At 42.4% G+C, this 16,372-nt stretch overlaps 1 protein-coding gene across 4 annotated transcripts in view; it reads right to left on the bottom strand.

Moving 5' to 3' along the window:
- The window catches only part of AASDH (aminoadipate-semialdehyde dehydrogenase), a 139,415-nt gene that overhangs the window by 85,900 nt on the left and 37,143 nt on the right, over positions 1-16,372 (bottom strand). For all 4 annotated transcript variants that reach the window (XM_029587262.1, XM_029587279.1, XM_029587270.1 and 1 more), the window contains one exon: positions 5,694-5,886. In XM_029587262.1, the coding sequence (XP_029443122.1) occupies positions 5,694-5,886 (193 nt within the window). The remainder of the gene's footprint in view (positions 1-5,693; positions 5,887-16,372) is intronic.

Below are 16,372 nucleotides of genomic sequence, written 5' to 3'. Positions count from 1 at the left end.
AAAAAAAAAAAACAACCCAGTGCTTTACCTGCAGAACTGGCTTTTTAAAAATATCGCTTGCCCTGCTTCGCAGATAAACTTGCATGTGTAGGTTGTGTTTGGGAATAAATTTACCTGCACTGAGTGGAGGCATTCCCGGGGCTAGAGATAGGGAGAGGTTTGCGCTCACGCACACATTTTTGCTTTTTTCAAAAGAATGCACATACGTTTTCCCTAAACGTTTCTGTGCACATAATAGGTGCGATTGTGTGCAGGTAAATTTGGTAGGGATAATTTTCAAAGTGAACTTATGTGCGTAAATTCGCTATCAAAACTAGTGCAACTTGCATGTGATTTTGCCTAATTTATGCAGACTGTTTGAAAATTGCCCATGAGGGGATAGAGGAGTATACTGGGTTTTTCAAGCTCCAAGTGTACCTGAATCTACCTTGAAACAAAACTTACAATGTATTCTCTTTGGGGTGAAATTTTTTTTTTTTTATTTACCCACATGAAACACAGGGTTTGCACACATAAAAGTATGTGCAGTAAAGATTCCATGTGTTCCTGCGGGGCAGGGCTGGGGTGGAAAATGCTCATGGTGACATTTACTCCTGCAGATATAATTGTGCATACCTATGCCATGCAAAAGTATGTGCAGTCCTGCTAACTTTCAAAGTGGAATTACATGCATCAGCTCACTTTGAAAATTCAGGCTGTTCCAAAATTACCCTCTGTATGTTGCGACACAGTCATATAGGCTCTTTATTTGTGTATCTCCTCCCACATATTTCTTGTACATTAGGCTTCATTTCTCCCCGCTCCCAATAACTACATTATTTTTATATCCAGCAAAAATGACTTAACAGTACATGGTTACTGTGACTCCAACATCACTCTAAGCTTCAACAGCAAGAGGAAATGTGGAAAAAAGGATTTGCACTCACAAAGACGGGAGTAGCTGGCTTGTTACGGCGGTTACTACCCCAAACCAAATATCCAAATTACTACCTCCACCTTCCTCTATTCCTGATGCCTTTCAACTAGCTTGATCACTCCATTCTTATACTTCACTTTCAATGCATATCCAGCATAGTTCTCTGCTTCAACAGCAGGGGAAAAGAAAAACTGTTACTTCACACATCCAGCAGAGCTCTCTGCTTAAACGGCAGGGGAGAAGAAAAAAGGGATCGCACTCACAAAGCGGGGAGTAGCTGGCTTGTTACGGCGGTTACTACCCCAAACCAAATGTACCTGATACTTCACTCTCGACGCATATCCAGCATGGCTCTCTGCTTCAATGGCATGGGAGAAAGACTGATACATCACAAATTTCCAGCATAGCTCTCTGCTTCAACGGCAGGGGAAAAGAAAAACTGATACTTCACGCATATCCAGCATAACTTCAACGGCAGGGGAGAAGAAAAAAGGATTCACACTCACAAAGCGGGGAGTAGCTGGCTTGTAGCGGCGGTTACTACCCCAAACCAAATGTGCCTGATACTTCACTTTCGATGCATATCCAGCATAGCTCTCTGCTTCAACGGCAGGGGAGAAGAAAAAAACTGATACCTCACGCATATCCAGCATAGCTCCCTGCTTCAACGGCAGGGGAGAAGATAAACAACCAATAAGGGCTGTATAACATAATCTGGGTAAAAACAAATAAGCAAGGGTGTAGCTTGCTTATTGCGGCGGTTACTACCCCTACTACCTCTAACTAATCAAGCTAGATATTTCACTTGGATGCAGCTCCATCACCGCTCTCTACATTAATGGCGGGGGTGGAAGGGAATTAGAACCAAGAGCTAAGAGAAACAGATAAGTATGGGAGAAGAAATGAGGGAAGCTTGCTGGGCAGACTGGATGGGCCATTTGGTCTTCTTCTGCCGTCATTTCTATGTTTCTATGTTTCTACAACTCAGTATGCTGTGAGGGATCTGCCAAATGTCAGAAAAAAATTGCTGTATACATAGCAACGTAAAAAAAGAGTGCAAAGTGTGGTTTAACCCTGAAAATACAACTACAAACCATAATCAGAACATAAGAAATTGCCATGCTGGGTCAGACCAAGGGTCTGTCAAGCCCAGCATCCTGCTTCCAACAGAGGCCAAACCAGGCCACAAGAACCTGGCAATTATCCAAACACTAAGAAGATCCCATGCTACTGATGCAATTAATAGCAGTGGCTATTCCCTAAGTCAACTTTATTAATAGCAGTTAATGGACTTCTCCTCCAAGAACTTATCCAAACCTTTTTTGAACCCAGCTACACTAACTGCACTAACCACATCCTCTGGCAACAAATTCCAGAGCTTTATTTGCGCGGAGTGAAAAAGAATTTTCTCTGATTAATCTTAAATGTGCTACTTACTAACTTCATGGAATGCCCCCTAGTCCTTCTATTTTCCGAAAGTGTAAATAACCGATTCACATCTACTTATTCAAAACCTCTCATGATCTTAAAGACCTCTATCATATCCCCCCTCAGCCGTCTCTTCTCCAAGCTGAACAGCCCTAACCTCTTCAGCCTTTCCTCATAGGGGAGCTGTTCCATCCCTTTTATCATTTTGGTTGCCCTTCTCTGTACCTTCTCCATCGCAACTATATCTTTTTTGAGATGCGGCGACCAGAATTGTACACTGAATTCAAGGTGCGGTCTCACCATGGGGTGATACAGAGGCATTATGACATTCTCCATTTTATTAACCATTCCCTTCCTAATAATTCCTAACATTCTGTTTGCTTTTTTGACTGCTGCAGCACACTGAGCTGATGATTTTAAAGTATTATCCACTATGATGCCTAGATCTTTTTCCTGGGTGGTAGCTCCTAATATGGAACCTAACATCATGTAACTACAGCAAGGGTAATTTTTCCCTATATGCAACACCTTGCACTTGTCCACATTAAATTTCATCTGCCATTTGGATGCCCAATCTTCCAGTCTTGCAAGGTCCTCCTGTAATGTATCACAATCTGCTTGTGATTTAACTACTCTGAATAATTTTGTATAATCCGCAAATTTGATAACCTCACTCATCATATTCCTTTCCAGATCATTTATATATATATATTGAAAAGCACCGGTCCAAGTACAGATCCCTGAGGCACTCCACTGTTTACCCTTTTCCACTGAGAAAAACTGACCATTTAATCCTACTCTGTTTCCTGTCTTTTAACCAGTTTGTAATCCACGAAAGGACATCGCCTTCTATTCCATCACTTTTTAGTTTTCTTAGAAGCCTCTCATGAGGGACTTTGTCAAATGCCTTCTGAAAATCCAAATACGCTACATCTAGCAGTTCACCTTTATCCTCATGTTTATTAACCCCTTCAAACAAATGAAGCAGATTTGTGAGGCAAGACTTGCCTTGGGTAAATCCATGCTGACTGTGTTCCATTAAACCATGTCTTTCTATATGCTCTGTGATTTTGAACTTTAGAAAGTTTCCACTATTTTTCCCAGCACTGAAGTCAGGCTCACTGGTCTATAGTTACCCGGATTGCCCCTGGAGCCCTTTTTAAATATTGGGGTTACATTGGCCACCCTCCAGTCTTCAGGTACAATGGATGATTTTAATGATAGGTTAGTTTGCTGTGATTCCACAACTGAAGCAATTGCCATGCTTCTTTTTGCTTTAGAATCATGGTAACAAGTCTTGCAGTCCCTCACCCAAGCTGCTGGTCTTCCCTGCTCTGTCCCTTCTCCTGTATGCGATGGTCCCAAAAGCTCCCTTGCCCTTCTCATTCCCAACTATCGTCACTTTCTTCCTCCTTCCTCATTAGCCATTCCTCTATTATATTGCTTCAAAACATCCTTGTATCCCAGTAGCCGTCCTCCCTACCCTTGCCAACCTGTCTGCACTTCCTCTCAAGCAGCTCTGCTTATTAACTCAGACCAGGCTACCTATGAGGATCTCCACAGTCCCAGAAATTGTCTTCATCCTGTGGGTATCCCCGATGGATAAGCCCCTTGACTCCTAGCAGGTGGCCCCACAGGTGTGAGAGGTGATGTGCACTGAAGAAGTGCCTATCCCTGACAGAGTGCAGAATAACCCCCCTCAAGGCTAGAATGGCCAGGGTCAACCAAATAATGCCACATGACTGAGTTAGCATTGGGGAAGGACTACTGGTGGCTACAGCACTGAGGAAAAGACAACAACAGTGGTAGAAACCAATGGCGCAGACAGATGGAAGTAAGGGAAACAGCGAGGCGTGGGGAAGAAAGAGGAGAGGAAGTGATCATAGGAAGGAGAGGCCAAGTGAAGAGAGACAAGAGGAGAGAATGGAAGTGCATAAAAGAAGGAGAGATGAAAAGCACCTCTGAAAGCGAGACAAACTGCAGTTAGGAGTTGTGTAAGAGGATAAAAAAAAAAAGGAATGAAACAACAAAAAACAGAAAAGGAGAAAAGTTCAATTAAGAAAGGAAGGAAACAATGAAAGCAAGAACAAGAAGTTATTTGGGAGCACAAAGTGTGGCTTTTTTTTTTTTTTTTAAAGAAAATGTGTGTTCATATTAACAAGTATAAAATGTACACTAAGTTATGGATATTTTCTAGATATTCACGGCAGTCTCTAAAAATTGTGCCAGAGGATTTTCTAACCCTTGCCACAGAACCTCTTCCAAGCTGCTGCTATGATTCAGAAAGAAAGTCCGTCCCATGCTAAATTATCTAAAAGATAAACAGAATAGTTGGGTAGCGATGCTGACCAGTGCTGCATCACCATGACATGCCATGGCCTGGCAGAACTACCAGCTCATGGCTGCCCTCCCAGACTTACTTCCTTGCCACCCAGCCCATGTCTCTTCCTCCTCACTCCCTCTTCCTATGGGTAGGGGCCATTCTTGGTCCTGATAGCAGCAGGCTGCAAAGAAGCCCATCTGAGCTAATCCATGCTCATAATTCAGGGAGGGGGTGTGTAGTAACTCTGCCCATTGCCTGTGCTCTTTCACAACCTGCTGCCACTGTCGCTGAAGGCAAGAACAGGCATGGCCTGCTGAATGAGAGAGGGTCCATGGGGTGGGGGAAGAAAGGTGGTCTGTGGGGGTGGGTGGAGAAGAGGATCATGAAAGAAAGTCTGCCAGGTAGGAAGGGAACAGCAGTAATGGCAGCAGTGGAGGAAAAAGAGAAATGAATGAAGAGGGGGAGGAGAGAGGAAGCAGAAGCATGGGGAGAGAGGTATGCTTGCACTGGGGAGGTTGGAGGTCAGCAGAATACCAGCAATTATATTGCTGGTTTAAAGGTCCAGCTAGACGCATTAAATCAAAACCAACCAGACTGGCCAAGTATTTGACTGACAACCCCTATGGCAGCATGTGAAGAAGCCACTGAGGATGGGCCTGACACGAAGGGCAGTCAATTTCACTGCAACCAAGTGTAGAGGAGCTGCAGACAGGCATTGTGTACAGGGAGGAGCTACTGGTGCAGGGAGGCCCACCAAGTGAAAGGTTTTGATTTAAATGGCTCTTAGGACACCCCTGCTTTATAAAGGTACATGGCTTGAGTAAGGTATCTTAGCAGCCCCAAAAGGTTGCATGTTTAAATATTCATTAGTCTTATACCAGGCATCACTTCTACCAAAGCAATAGTGTTTTCTTTAACTCATTTTAATTTTGACATGTTCATGTTCTATCAATAAACACTGAAGAATAAGATCATTATCTAGTGCAACTCCCTTTGGGCATCAGGAGCCTCATCCATGTTCCTCACCTGCAGTACAGTCACTCTATGACGGCGAAAAAGAGCTTCACACAGTTCCCCTGGCATCATCCTAATGACATGTGGGACGATGAGCAGACACGCGCCACTTGTCAAAGCGAGAAACAGCTCAATGATGGATGGGTCAAAAGTCAGAGGGGAGGCTAGAAACAGCAGGTCATCCTGTGTGACCTTGAAGACAGACCTGAAAGAAAACAGTTTTGGAGTTATAACAAAAGTCCAAAACTAGTGTTACCTGTTCCCATGCATGAGCTTTAATAAATATAACCTATCTACGATGAAAAGGTTTTACTCTAAATATTTTTTTTTCTGTATTTACGACCATCTCTTCTCAAGTTGTTCATATTATTGTTAGTTTGGAAGTTCTTTAAACCACCAAACAAAACAATTTTTCTTTGTGTGCTCAGCATACAATGCACTCCCGGGTCCATGGCAGCGGTGCTCGTCAAGCTTGACAACCAATTATCAGACACTGAGGGGCTGATTTTGTACACTCCGCATAAGGAAGACGGCAAATATACACATAAGTTATATCAATTTGCAAAGCGAACCTAAGCGCATAGACTCACTTTGAAAATTATTTGGAAAAAAGTAAAAGTGGATTGGCCCAGTTGTTAGGCTCACAAGCTCGAAATTTTTTAAAGCCACAAAGCAGTTTTATATGGTGAACATAAATACTGCTTCTAACCCACAATTAAGAATCCACTGTGGTTAGCAGGGTTTTTTTTAAATTATAGCACCAGTCTTTTTTTTTTTCATGTACGTCTGTGTTAAATTAGTTCACTTCACTTCATCTGTGTATAACATTAAAAAATTGAATAATTTATGTGATTTTAAATAGCCCAGAGAGCCCACAATTCAAACCATTACAAAATGAATGCTACCATGCATCTGCAGTACCAGTGTCAACAGATACACTTCCTATGAATACTTTAATCTGTCAAGGAGGAGGAATAGCAGCATAGTGGTTAGAGCGGCAAGCTACAAAGCAGGGCTCAAATCTCACTGTTGCTCCTTGTGATCTTCCTTGGGTAAGTCACTTCACCCTCCATTGCGCCTCAAGTAAAAACTTACAGGGTCATTCATCAAACTGCGTTAGGGCTTTATTGCGCGATAAAAGGGGGTCTAAACTACGCTCTTTGTCACGCTGCACACCAGCATGTAGATATAATGAATATGCGAAAGCTAGACAATTATGCAAATTAGGGTCTCCTGCATTTCGTGGTGAAATAACATGCAATAACACGTGTTTTAACGTGGAAAATAAAACCTTTTTTTGCAGTAGAGGGGAAAAAACTTATTATGCAATCATGGCTATTATTGTGGATCGCAGCTATTATTGCGCATGATAAAATGAGGCCTTCTATCAGACACACCTACAAAGCCCTCCTGGTCCAATAAAAACACCTATTCTTACCTGCCCTGTCTTCCTAAAGCTACAATGTTAGAGGGAAGATACTGGGTGCTTGGTGATTGACAACAACAAGAAGAACCACAACAATTCACAAGGGAAGTTCAAACCCCTCCTAGGGAAGTCCCTGTACCAGAGCTGCTAGCCCTGCCAGTACAGCGTACTGGCCCACATCAGGGCTTGCCATGCAGAAAGGCATGGGGGCGATACAGGAAATGCATCTTTCATCCATTGTTGGCCATGCCAGAGGAACATGTGATTACCAGGTATAGCCTTAGCTCGCAGGTTATCATGGAATTATATCAAGAACTCAGCAGGGATCTGGATTCGGTCATGGAAAGGTCTTACGCTATATACTGGGCCTCAAACTATTGTGCACCCTGCATTTCCTGGCATCTGGTTCCTTCCAAACGACAGTCAGGGGTCATCGGGGAAATGTCCAAATCTCTTTTTCCCCACTGTCTGGGCCAGATCATACAGCTGTATGTGGTTGCATTAATCGGTATAAAACATTCCCTTGTGAAAGGGAAGAGAGTCGAAGAGAGGGTTTTATGCCATTGCCAACTTTCCAAATGTTCTGGGAGTCATCATCCCACCCCGACGCAGGGAGGAGATCTACTGCAACAGAAAGCTCTTCCACTCCATCAACGTGCAAGCGGTCTACAACACTCAAATACGCATCCTTGACATGGTTGCCAGGTATCCGGGAGCCACACCTGATTCCTTTATACTTAGGCAATTGGCCCTGCTGGAAATGTTTTGAAGACGGCCTCTACAGCGATGGTTGGCTTATAGGTAAGAGCGATACTTCTTTCTCTAGTTCCTCTTCGGCTATGTGTTTCCAGCAAACGGCACTGACATGGGGGGCTGTCGGGGATGCGACAGCATTGGTTACATGACAAATGGCTTGAACAGTTAGGTCTACAAGCCATTGAGCCAAGCCCAGCTTTCTCTGTCCATGATGGAGAGGCTTGCTAATGTTATGTGCACAAACTATGCACTTGCGTCAAAGCTCTGTGTGAACAGGCACTACACACTTTCTACTGGTTTACTTTAGGCAAGTAGCTTTTAAAATCCTCCCATTTTGAGCTGCTGAAATGCTCTCCCCTTTTTGTTGGTTTGGCACTTCTGTGCATAACAGGGGTTACACGCGTGGCCAGGCCTGTTCTAAACTGCGCGGCACGCACAAGGCCTGGCCACGCACGTAACCAATTTTTTGAATGTGTGCGGGCCTTTATCCTTTAAACTTCACCTTTCAGTTTTTTTCTATTTTCCTCATTTACCGTATCAGTTTCCCTTTTGAAAGTTTAATACTAGAGCTCTATATTCACTTATTGTCCCCCTTCCAGTTATTAAGCCAAATTTAATCATTATCATCACTATTGATAAGTGGCCCCATCACCTTCACTTCTCACACCCAATCCTGCATTCCACTAAGAATTAGATATAAAATCTCGTTGGTTCCTGAACTAATTGCTCCATGAAGCATTCATTTATTCCATCAAGAAATTTTACCTCTCTAGCATATATTAATGTTACATTTACTCAGTCAATATTGGGATAAATGAAAATTACCATATTTATTAGCTTCCCTAATTTTTCTTGGTATTTCACTGTCAGTCTTATTTTGGCCAGGTAGGCTGTAGTATACTCCCATCGCTATACTCTTCCTCAACACACATGGGATATCTAGCCATAAAGATTCTACTGAGGCACATATATTGCCAAGGGCTCCATGGCTAGATCCTCATTCACACTCCAAAACCATGGAGCCTTTTGGAATATACTATATGTGCCTCAGGGGTATTTTTGTCATTTAAAACACAAACAAACAAACAAAGAAAACACACTCTTAAGAAGAGATGAGGTAACTTTCAACAGTGTGTGCAAATCAGTATGTCTAAAAGTTACAGCAGTATATTATAAATTGTGACTCAGACACAGCATGGGATGCTTGTCTACCATCTGCTGAAGACAGCAAATCCTGACAGGCTGAGAGCAGCATGAGACCCTATAAGGGGTAATGTCAGTAAGCCTTTTGTTCTCTGTCTCATTTGCTACCTGGGAAACATAACCCATTCGACTGAACTGGTCCGGATGGATGAAGAAGAAATGTATAATGCAGGAAGCCACATAATTTCAATACCCATTTTAGAAAAGTATGTGCATAGATATTTTAGCACATATTTGTAACATGTGTGGAGGCAGATATTTTATACAGTATGCACATACACCACCTTCAAAAATACTTGTGTGCATTCTTGCAATCATCATGCTTGCCAATAGATCCACCAATTCACTCAGACCTTCCAGCAATTTACTCTGACCTTCTACCCAAAAACTGCACAAGACAGACAAGTGTGATTTCAGTTGCATGACTCAATTAGCAAGTATAAAAGTGTACGTATAACCTCAGTAACATATGCATGAATACCTCTTACATAATACCAACGTGTGTGCAAACATCTGAACCCTGCCCCGGAATGCTCCTAAACCATCTTTTTACTATAACATACATTTATTTATTTATTTATTGGTTTTTATATACCGCCGTTATTTACATGCAACATTGCTAGTATGCATATAACTTCAGGGTTTTGCAAACTACTACTTAACGTGTACATGCTACTTACATGCAATTTTAAACACTGAATTCATTCAAAAAATCACCTCCATGTTTTGGGATAAAACCTTGGATATTCTGTTCAATGAATTATATCCAGTAGAGTTAAACAAGTCTTACAACTGTGTTTTGACTACATTTTTTTTTTTTTTAACCAAAATTTGAGAAGTTTCCTAAAACATTTATTGCTGCAGTCTCTTACTTTTAACAAGTAGCACAAAATATATTCATACAAGATGGTGCCAAATTTGGTTTTTTTTTTCCTTTAGTGGGTGGTAATATCAAGGTAATCAGCACTGTTCTGACAGACACTGTCCATCTCAATGCATTCAAATAAATATTTATTCTGGTTATGATGCAACCAATATTTATGAAACTATTTGTTCACTTACACAATTACTACAATATCACATTGAAAGTAAAATCTGTTTTGCACAGTCCTAATACTATGTTTTCCTGAGCCCACTGGAACTTACCCTGGCTGCAGGTGCTAATGCAGTGTAATGTGTTCTACATCTTCCACTGTTAGAGGTTGAGAAGCTAAGAACAATCCACTCAGATGACACATGGTAGCACACACACAAAGGGGTTGAATTAGCACAAGTTTGAAACTTGTGAGCAGTAGCGCCAATCGTCAAGGCCTCAACCCTAGCTACTGTCCATTCGTGCATTTCTAATAAGCATTCATAATTCAATTATCTTAAAAACTATTACAAAATATAGCATAAATATACTTTTAGTTTTGATATTTATTAGTCGCTTATGTAATATAGCTCTAACTTTGAATCAATTAGAAAAGCTGGGTACACTGGGATCCTTGAGGGCTCTACAAAATTTAAATGTCGATAGGGAAAGGAGAATTTTAGGGAAATTTGATTGTCTTGGAGGGGGAAGAAGTATTTTGGGAGAAGTGCATTTTATTTTAGGTTAGCAACTGACCTAGAAAATGAAGCTAAATTCACAAAAATATAGGAAGAATCAGAAGTTACCTTAACTTTGTTGACTTTTTCATATCTCAAGTTATTCTTGATCCATATCAATTTGGATTTCATTTGCCACACTCAACATAGACCTCCCTTGCCAAAGTTTCTAGTGACTCGATTCTTATCTTCCTTGACTTGTCTGCTGCTTTTAACACCAAACATCACAATATACTCCTTGACATCCTGTCCTCACTTGGACTCTGAGACTGTTTTATTCTGGTTCAATTCATACCTCTCTCATCCTACTTTTAGTGTTTCCGCTGGATGATCCTCCTCTACTACAGTTCTGCTATCCGTTGGTATACCTCAAGGCTCTATCCTGGGCTGCCTTCTTGCTCTATACACCTTCCCCCTTGGTATTCTGATCTCCTCCCGTGATCTTTAGTACCATTTTTATGCATAAGAAAATAAGGTCAGACAAAGGTCCATCAAGCCTAGCATCCTGTCTCCAACAGTGGCCAGTCTGAGTCTCAAATATCCGGCAGATTGTCAATAGTTGATCTATTGCTTGTATCTCATTCCATGGGATAAGTCCTTGCTTTCCCAAGTCTACCTGACTAATAGACTTAAGAACTTTTCCTTCAGAAACTTCTCCAACCCTCTTTTGAACCCCACCATATTAGCTGCCTTGATCACATCCGTTGGCAACAGATTCCAAGCTTGATGGTGCTGAGTGAAAAAAATACTTCCTATGGCTTATTGTAAATCTGCTGGATTCTAGTTTCATGAACGATCCACGAACCCTAGTTTTATTTAAGAGAGTAAATAACCATTCCTTATTTACTTGTTCCACCCCACTTATTTTATAAATCTCAATCATATTTCTTTTCAGTCTCTTTTCCAAGCTAAAGAACCTTAATCTGTTTAGCCTTTCTCCATCCCCTATTATTTTTGTTACACTCTTCTGTACCTTTTCTATGTCCATTATGTCTTTTTTGGAATTGGGGCAACCAGAAATGCACACAATACTCAAGGTGTAGTCACACCATGGATCTATACAAAGGCTTTATGATATTCTCACTTTGTACTATATTCCTTTCCAAATAATTTCTAACATTCTATTTGCTTTGACTGCTGCTGATTATTGAGCCAAAGATTCAAGATATTGTTCACAAGGATTTCTGGGTGGCGATTCCCAACATGGAGCCCATCATCATGTTATGGTAGTTGGGATGATTTTTTCCAACGTGCATTACTTTGCACTTGTCTACATTAAATTGCATCTGCCATTCTTAAACACACTCTTCTAATCTCACAAGGTCCTTTTATCCTCCGCTGCTGCTTTAATGATGCAAAACAATTTTGTGTCATTTGCAAATCTGGTCACCTAACTCATCATTCCTTTCTCCAGATCATTTATGAATATGCTAAACAGCACAGATCCCAATACAGATTCCCGGGACACTCCACTAATGATCTTCCTCCATTTGAATAACTGACCATGTAACCTATCCTGTTTCCTGTCTTTTCCAGTTACCAATGCACAATAAAACACAGTCTCCAACCCCATAAACTCCCAACTTCCTGAGGAGTCTCATGAGGAACTTTCTCAAATGCCTTCTGAAAATCCAAATATACTAGATCAACGGGCTCTATGTTATCGGCATGTTTATTTACATCTTCAAAAATATCTAGCAGATTGGTAATGGAAGAATTCCCTTTGCAAAAACCATATTGACTCTCCCCCATTAAACCATGTCTATCTATGTAGTCAATAATTTTGTTTTTAAGAATAGCTTCTACCATTTTGCTCAGCACCAATATTTATTTATTTTATTTATTTATTTGAGTTTTTTCTATACCGACATTCGCGATGGGAATCGCATCATGCCGGTTTACAATTAACAATTAATATCAGGCTCACTGTTCTATAGTTTCCCAGCCCACCCCTGGAGCCCTTTTTAAACATGGGCATCACACTGGCCACTTTGTAGTCTTCAGGCACAGTGGCTGTTTTAAATGATAGGTTGTAAACCACCAGCAACATGTCTGCAATTTTATATTTGAGTTATTTCAGAACTCTGGGTGAATACCATCTGATCCTGGTGATTTGTTTTTCTTTAGTCTATCAATCTGATTAATTTATTTAAAAATATTTACATTCTGTCTACCCACCAATCTAGGTGGGTTACAAACTACATTCATAAAAATGAACATAAAATAACTGACACAAAACATCAGCAGCAAAAATTATCAAACTAAAAATGATTAAACTGAATCATAAAATCAAACTGCATACTGAATTAACAAGAACATAAAAATGGCCAACTACATCCAGCCTACTTGATGAAAGGCACATGACTCAATGACAAACTGAGTTAGATCATAAAACATGACATTGGCTACAAATAGCAAGTTACCCCCAAAGGCTTGAGTAAATAAAAAGGCAAAATGGCGCCGATGGCCCTTTGCCCTTACTGTGTCACTGGGGCCGACCAATGGCATCGGTAGCCCCTGTGACATAGTAAGGGCAAAAGGCCGTTGGCTGCCAGTAATCAAAATGGGGCTACCGCTACCATTGGTCGGCCCCAGTGACATAGTAAGGGCAAAGGGCTGTCGGCGCCATTTTGATTACTGGCAGCCATCGGCCCTTGTCTCATGAGGGACAATGTCCCTCATGAGACACTTCTTAGGGAATTAAAATGTCATGGGAAAGGGGGCAGTGTCCTATTGTGGATTGTGAATTGGTTAAAAGATAGAATACAGAGTAGGGCTAAATGGTAATTTTTCCAATAGAGAAATGTAAATAGTGGAGTGCACCAGGGATCTGTTCTGGGACCACTCCTTTTTAATATATTTATAAACGATCTGGAAATGAGCGAGGTGATCAAATTTGCGATGATACAAAATTATTCAAAGTTGTTAAATCACAAGGGTACTGTGAGAAATTGTAAGAGGACCTTGCAAAACCAGAAGACTGGGCATGCAAATGGAAAATGAAATTTAATGTGGACAAATGCAAACTGATGCACTTAGGGAAGAGTAACCCAAATTATAGCTACATAATGCAAGGTTCCACATTAGGAATCAATTCAGGAAAAAGGATCTAGGTGTCATCGTTGAAAATATGTTGAAACCTTTCCTCAATATGCAACAGCAGTCAAGAAAGCAAATAGAATGCTAGAAATTATTAGGAAAGGAATGGAGAATAAAAGGAATATCATAATGCCTCTGAATCACTCTATGGTGTATTCTTATCTTGAGTATTATGTGCAGTACTGATCACATCATATCAAAATTGATATAGAAAAATTAGAAAAGGTACAGAGAAGGAAAACCAAAATGATAAAGGGGATGGAACGAGTCCCCTATAAAGAACGGCTAAAGAGGTTAGGACTTTTCAGCTTGGAGAAGAGACAGCTGAAGGGAAATATGATAGAGGTCCATAAAATAATGAGTGGAATGGAACGAGTAAATGTTAATCAGTTGTTTACTCTTTCAAAAAGTACGACGACTAGGATGACACACACTGACGTTACTAGATTATATATTTAAAACTAATAAAGTGCATTATCAGTTGCTCAAAAAGTATAATACTCTGTCTTAAAGTCTTACCTTGCACCGAAACTTGTGAAAATATTTTCATCCACTGCCAGACAATTTAATATGTCATTAGAAGTTACACCAAAAATGGAGAAATTACTTACCTGATAATTTCGTTTTCCTTAGTGTAGACAGATGGACTCAGGACCAATGGGTATAGTGTACTCGTGCTAGCAGTTGGAGACGGATCAGATTTCAATCTGACGTCAGCACCTAGTACATATACCCCTGTAGGAAGTGCAGAAGCTCAGTATTCTTCCTTGCAAAGCATTGGCGGGCGGATTTTAAATGCCCTGCTCGCGTAAATCCGCCCAGATTTACGCGAGCAGGGCCGCCGGCGCGCACAGAGCCCCGGGACGTGGGTAAGTCCCAGGGTTTTTTTAAGGGGGCGTGTCGGGGGTCAGGGCCGAATGACTCGGCGTTTCGGGGGCGGGGCCGGGGTCGAGGCCTCCAGACCAGCCTCCGGGTCGGATGATGGCGCGCCAGCAGTCTGCTGGCGCGCGTAGATTTACGTCTGCTTCTAGCAGGCGTAAATCGAGGGACAAAGGTAAGGGGGTGTTTAGATAGGGCCGGGGGGATGGGTTAGGTAGGGGAAGGGAGGGGAAGGTGAGGGGAGGGCGAAAGAAAGTTTCCTCCGAGGCCGCAGCCTGCTTCCATTCCCTCCGAGGCCGCTCCGATTTCGGAGCGGCCTCGGAGGGAACGGAAGCAGGCTGTGCGGCTCGGCGCACGCAGGCTGCCCAAAATCGGTAGCCTTGCGCGCGCCGATCCAGGATTTCATAAGATACGCGCGGCTATGCGGATCTCTTATAAAATCCAGCATACTTTTGTTTGCGCCTGCTGTGCGAACAAAAGTTCGCGATCGCGCTCTTTTTTAAAATCTACCCCTATGGATATATGTGTGATTGACTGATTGATTAACTTAATGAGTTTAACTGATAACTTTGTTGCAACGTTAAGATTTTGATTAATTTTGATTAACTTGAATTGGTTGATTGACTATAGCTGGAGACCGCCATTGTTCTCAACCGGAAAGCGTCGACACCCGGCAGGGTGGATGCCCTATGTAAAGGAAGACAAGGCTTACCTTGATTCGATGGACCATCATGTGTAACGGCAGCCGAGGGTGGGCTGCTGAGTCCATCTGTCTACACTAAGGAAAACGAAATTATCAGGTAAGTAATTTCTCCATTTCCTAGCATGTAGCAGATGGACTCAGGACCAATGGGATGTATAAAAGCTACTCCCAAACTGGGTGAGAGGCTGCCCGAGGTCCGATTAGGATTGCTCCCGGGCCTGAACATCCAGACGGTAGAATCTGGAGAAGGTATGGATGGAGGACCACATTGCCGCTCTGCAGATCTCGGCAGGCGACAACATTCTAGTTTCTGCCCAGGAGACCGCCTGCGCTCTGGTGGAGTGGGCCTTGATCTGTAGAGGTGGTAGTTTTCCCGCTTCTACGTAGGCCGCCTTGATGACTTCTTTAAGCCAACGCGCAACGGTTGCCCATGAGGCCGCTTCCCCTTGCTTCTTCCCGCTGTGAAGGACGAACAGGTGGTCCGTCTTTCGTACTGGTTCCGACATTTCCAGGTATCTGGATAGCAGTCTGCCGATGTCGAGATGGCGTAAGGATCGGCCTTCTTCCGACTTCTTCAAATGATATGGTTTGGTTGAGGTGGAAGTGTGATACCACTTTGGGTAGGAAGGAGGGGACCGTGCGTAGATGGATGGTCCCTGGGGTGATTCTGAGGAATGGATCCCGGCAGGACAGCGCTTGTAGCTCTGAGATGCGGTGGGCCGAGCATACGGCCAGCAAGAACACCATCTTAAGGGTTAGTAGACGGAGAGACAGGCCTCGGAGGGGTCTGAACGTGGGTCCCGCTAGGAATTCCAGGACTAGGTTGAGGTCCCACAGGGGCACTGGCCACTTCAGTGGTGGGCGAATGTGTTTGACCCCTTTCAGGAATCGTGAAACATCTGGGTGCGCGGCAATGCTGTTGCCCTCGCTCCTGGAACCATAGCATGACAGCGCTGCCACCTGAACCTTGATTGAGTTGAGGGACAGGCCCTTCTGAAGTCCATTCTGTAAGAATTCCAAGATTATGGGAACTTT

This window comes from Rhinatrema bivittatum, chromosome 1 (assembly GCF_901001135.1).
Source record: "Rhinatrema bivittatum chromosome 1, aRhiBiv1.1, whole genome shotgun sequence".
NCBI classification, from domain to species: domain Eukaryota; kingdom Metazoa; phylum Chordata; class Amphibia; order Gymnophiona; family Rhinatrematidae; genus Rhinatrema; species Rhinatrema bivittatum.
This window is presented reverse-complemented; position numbering and strand designations above follow the sequence as displayed.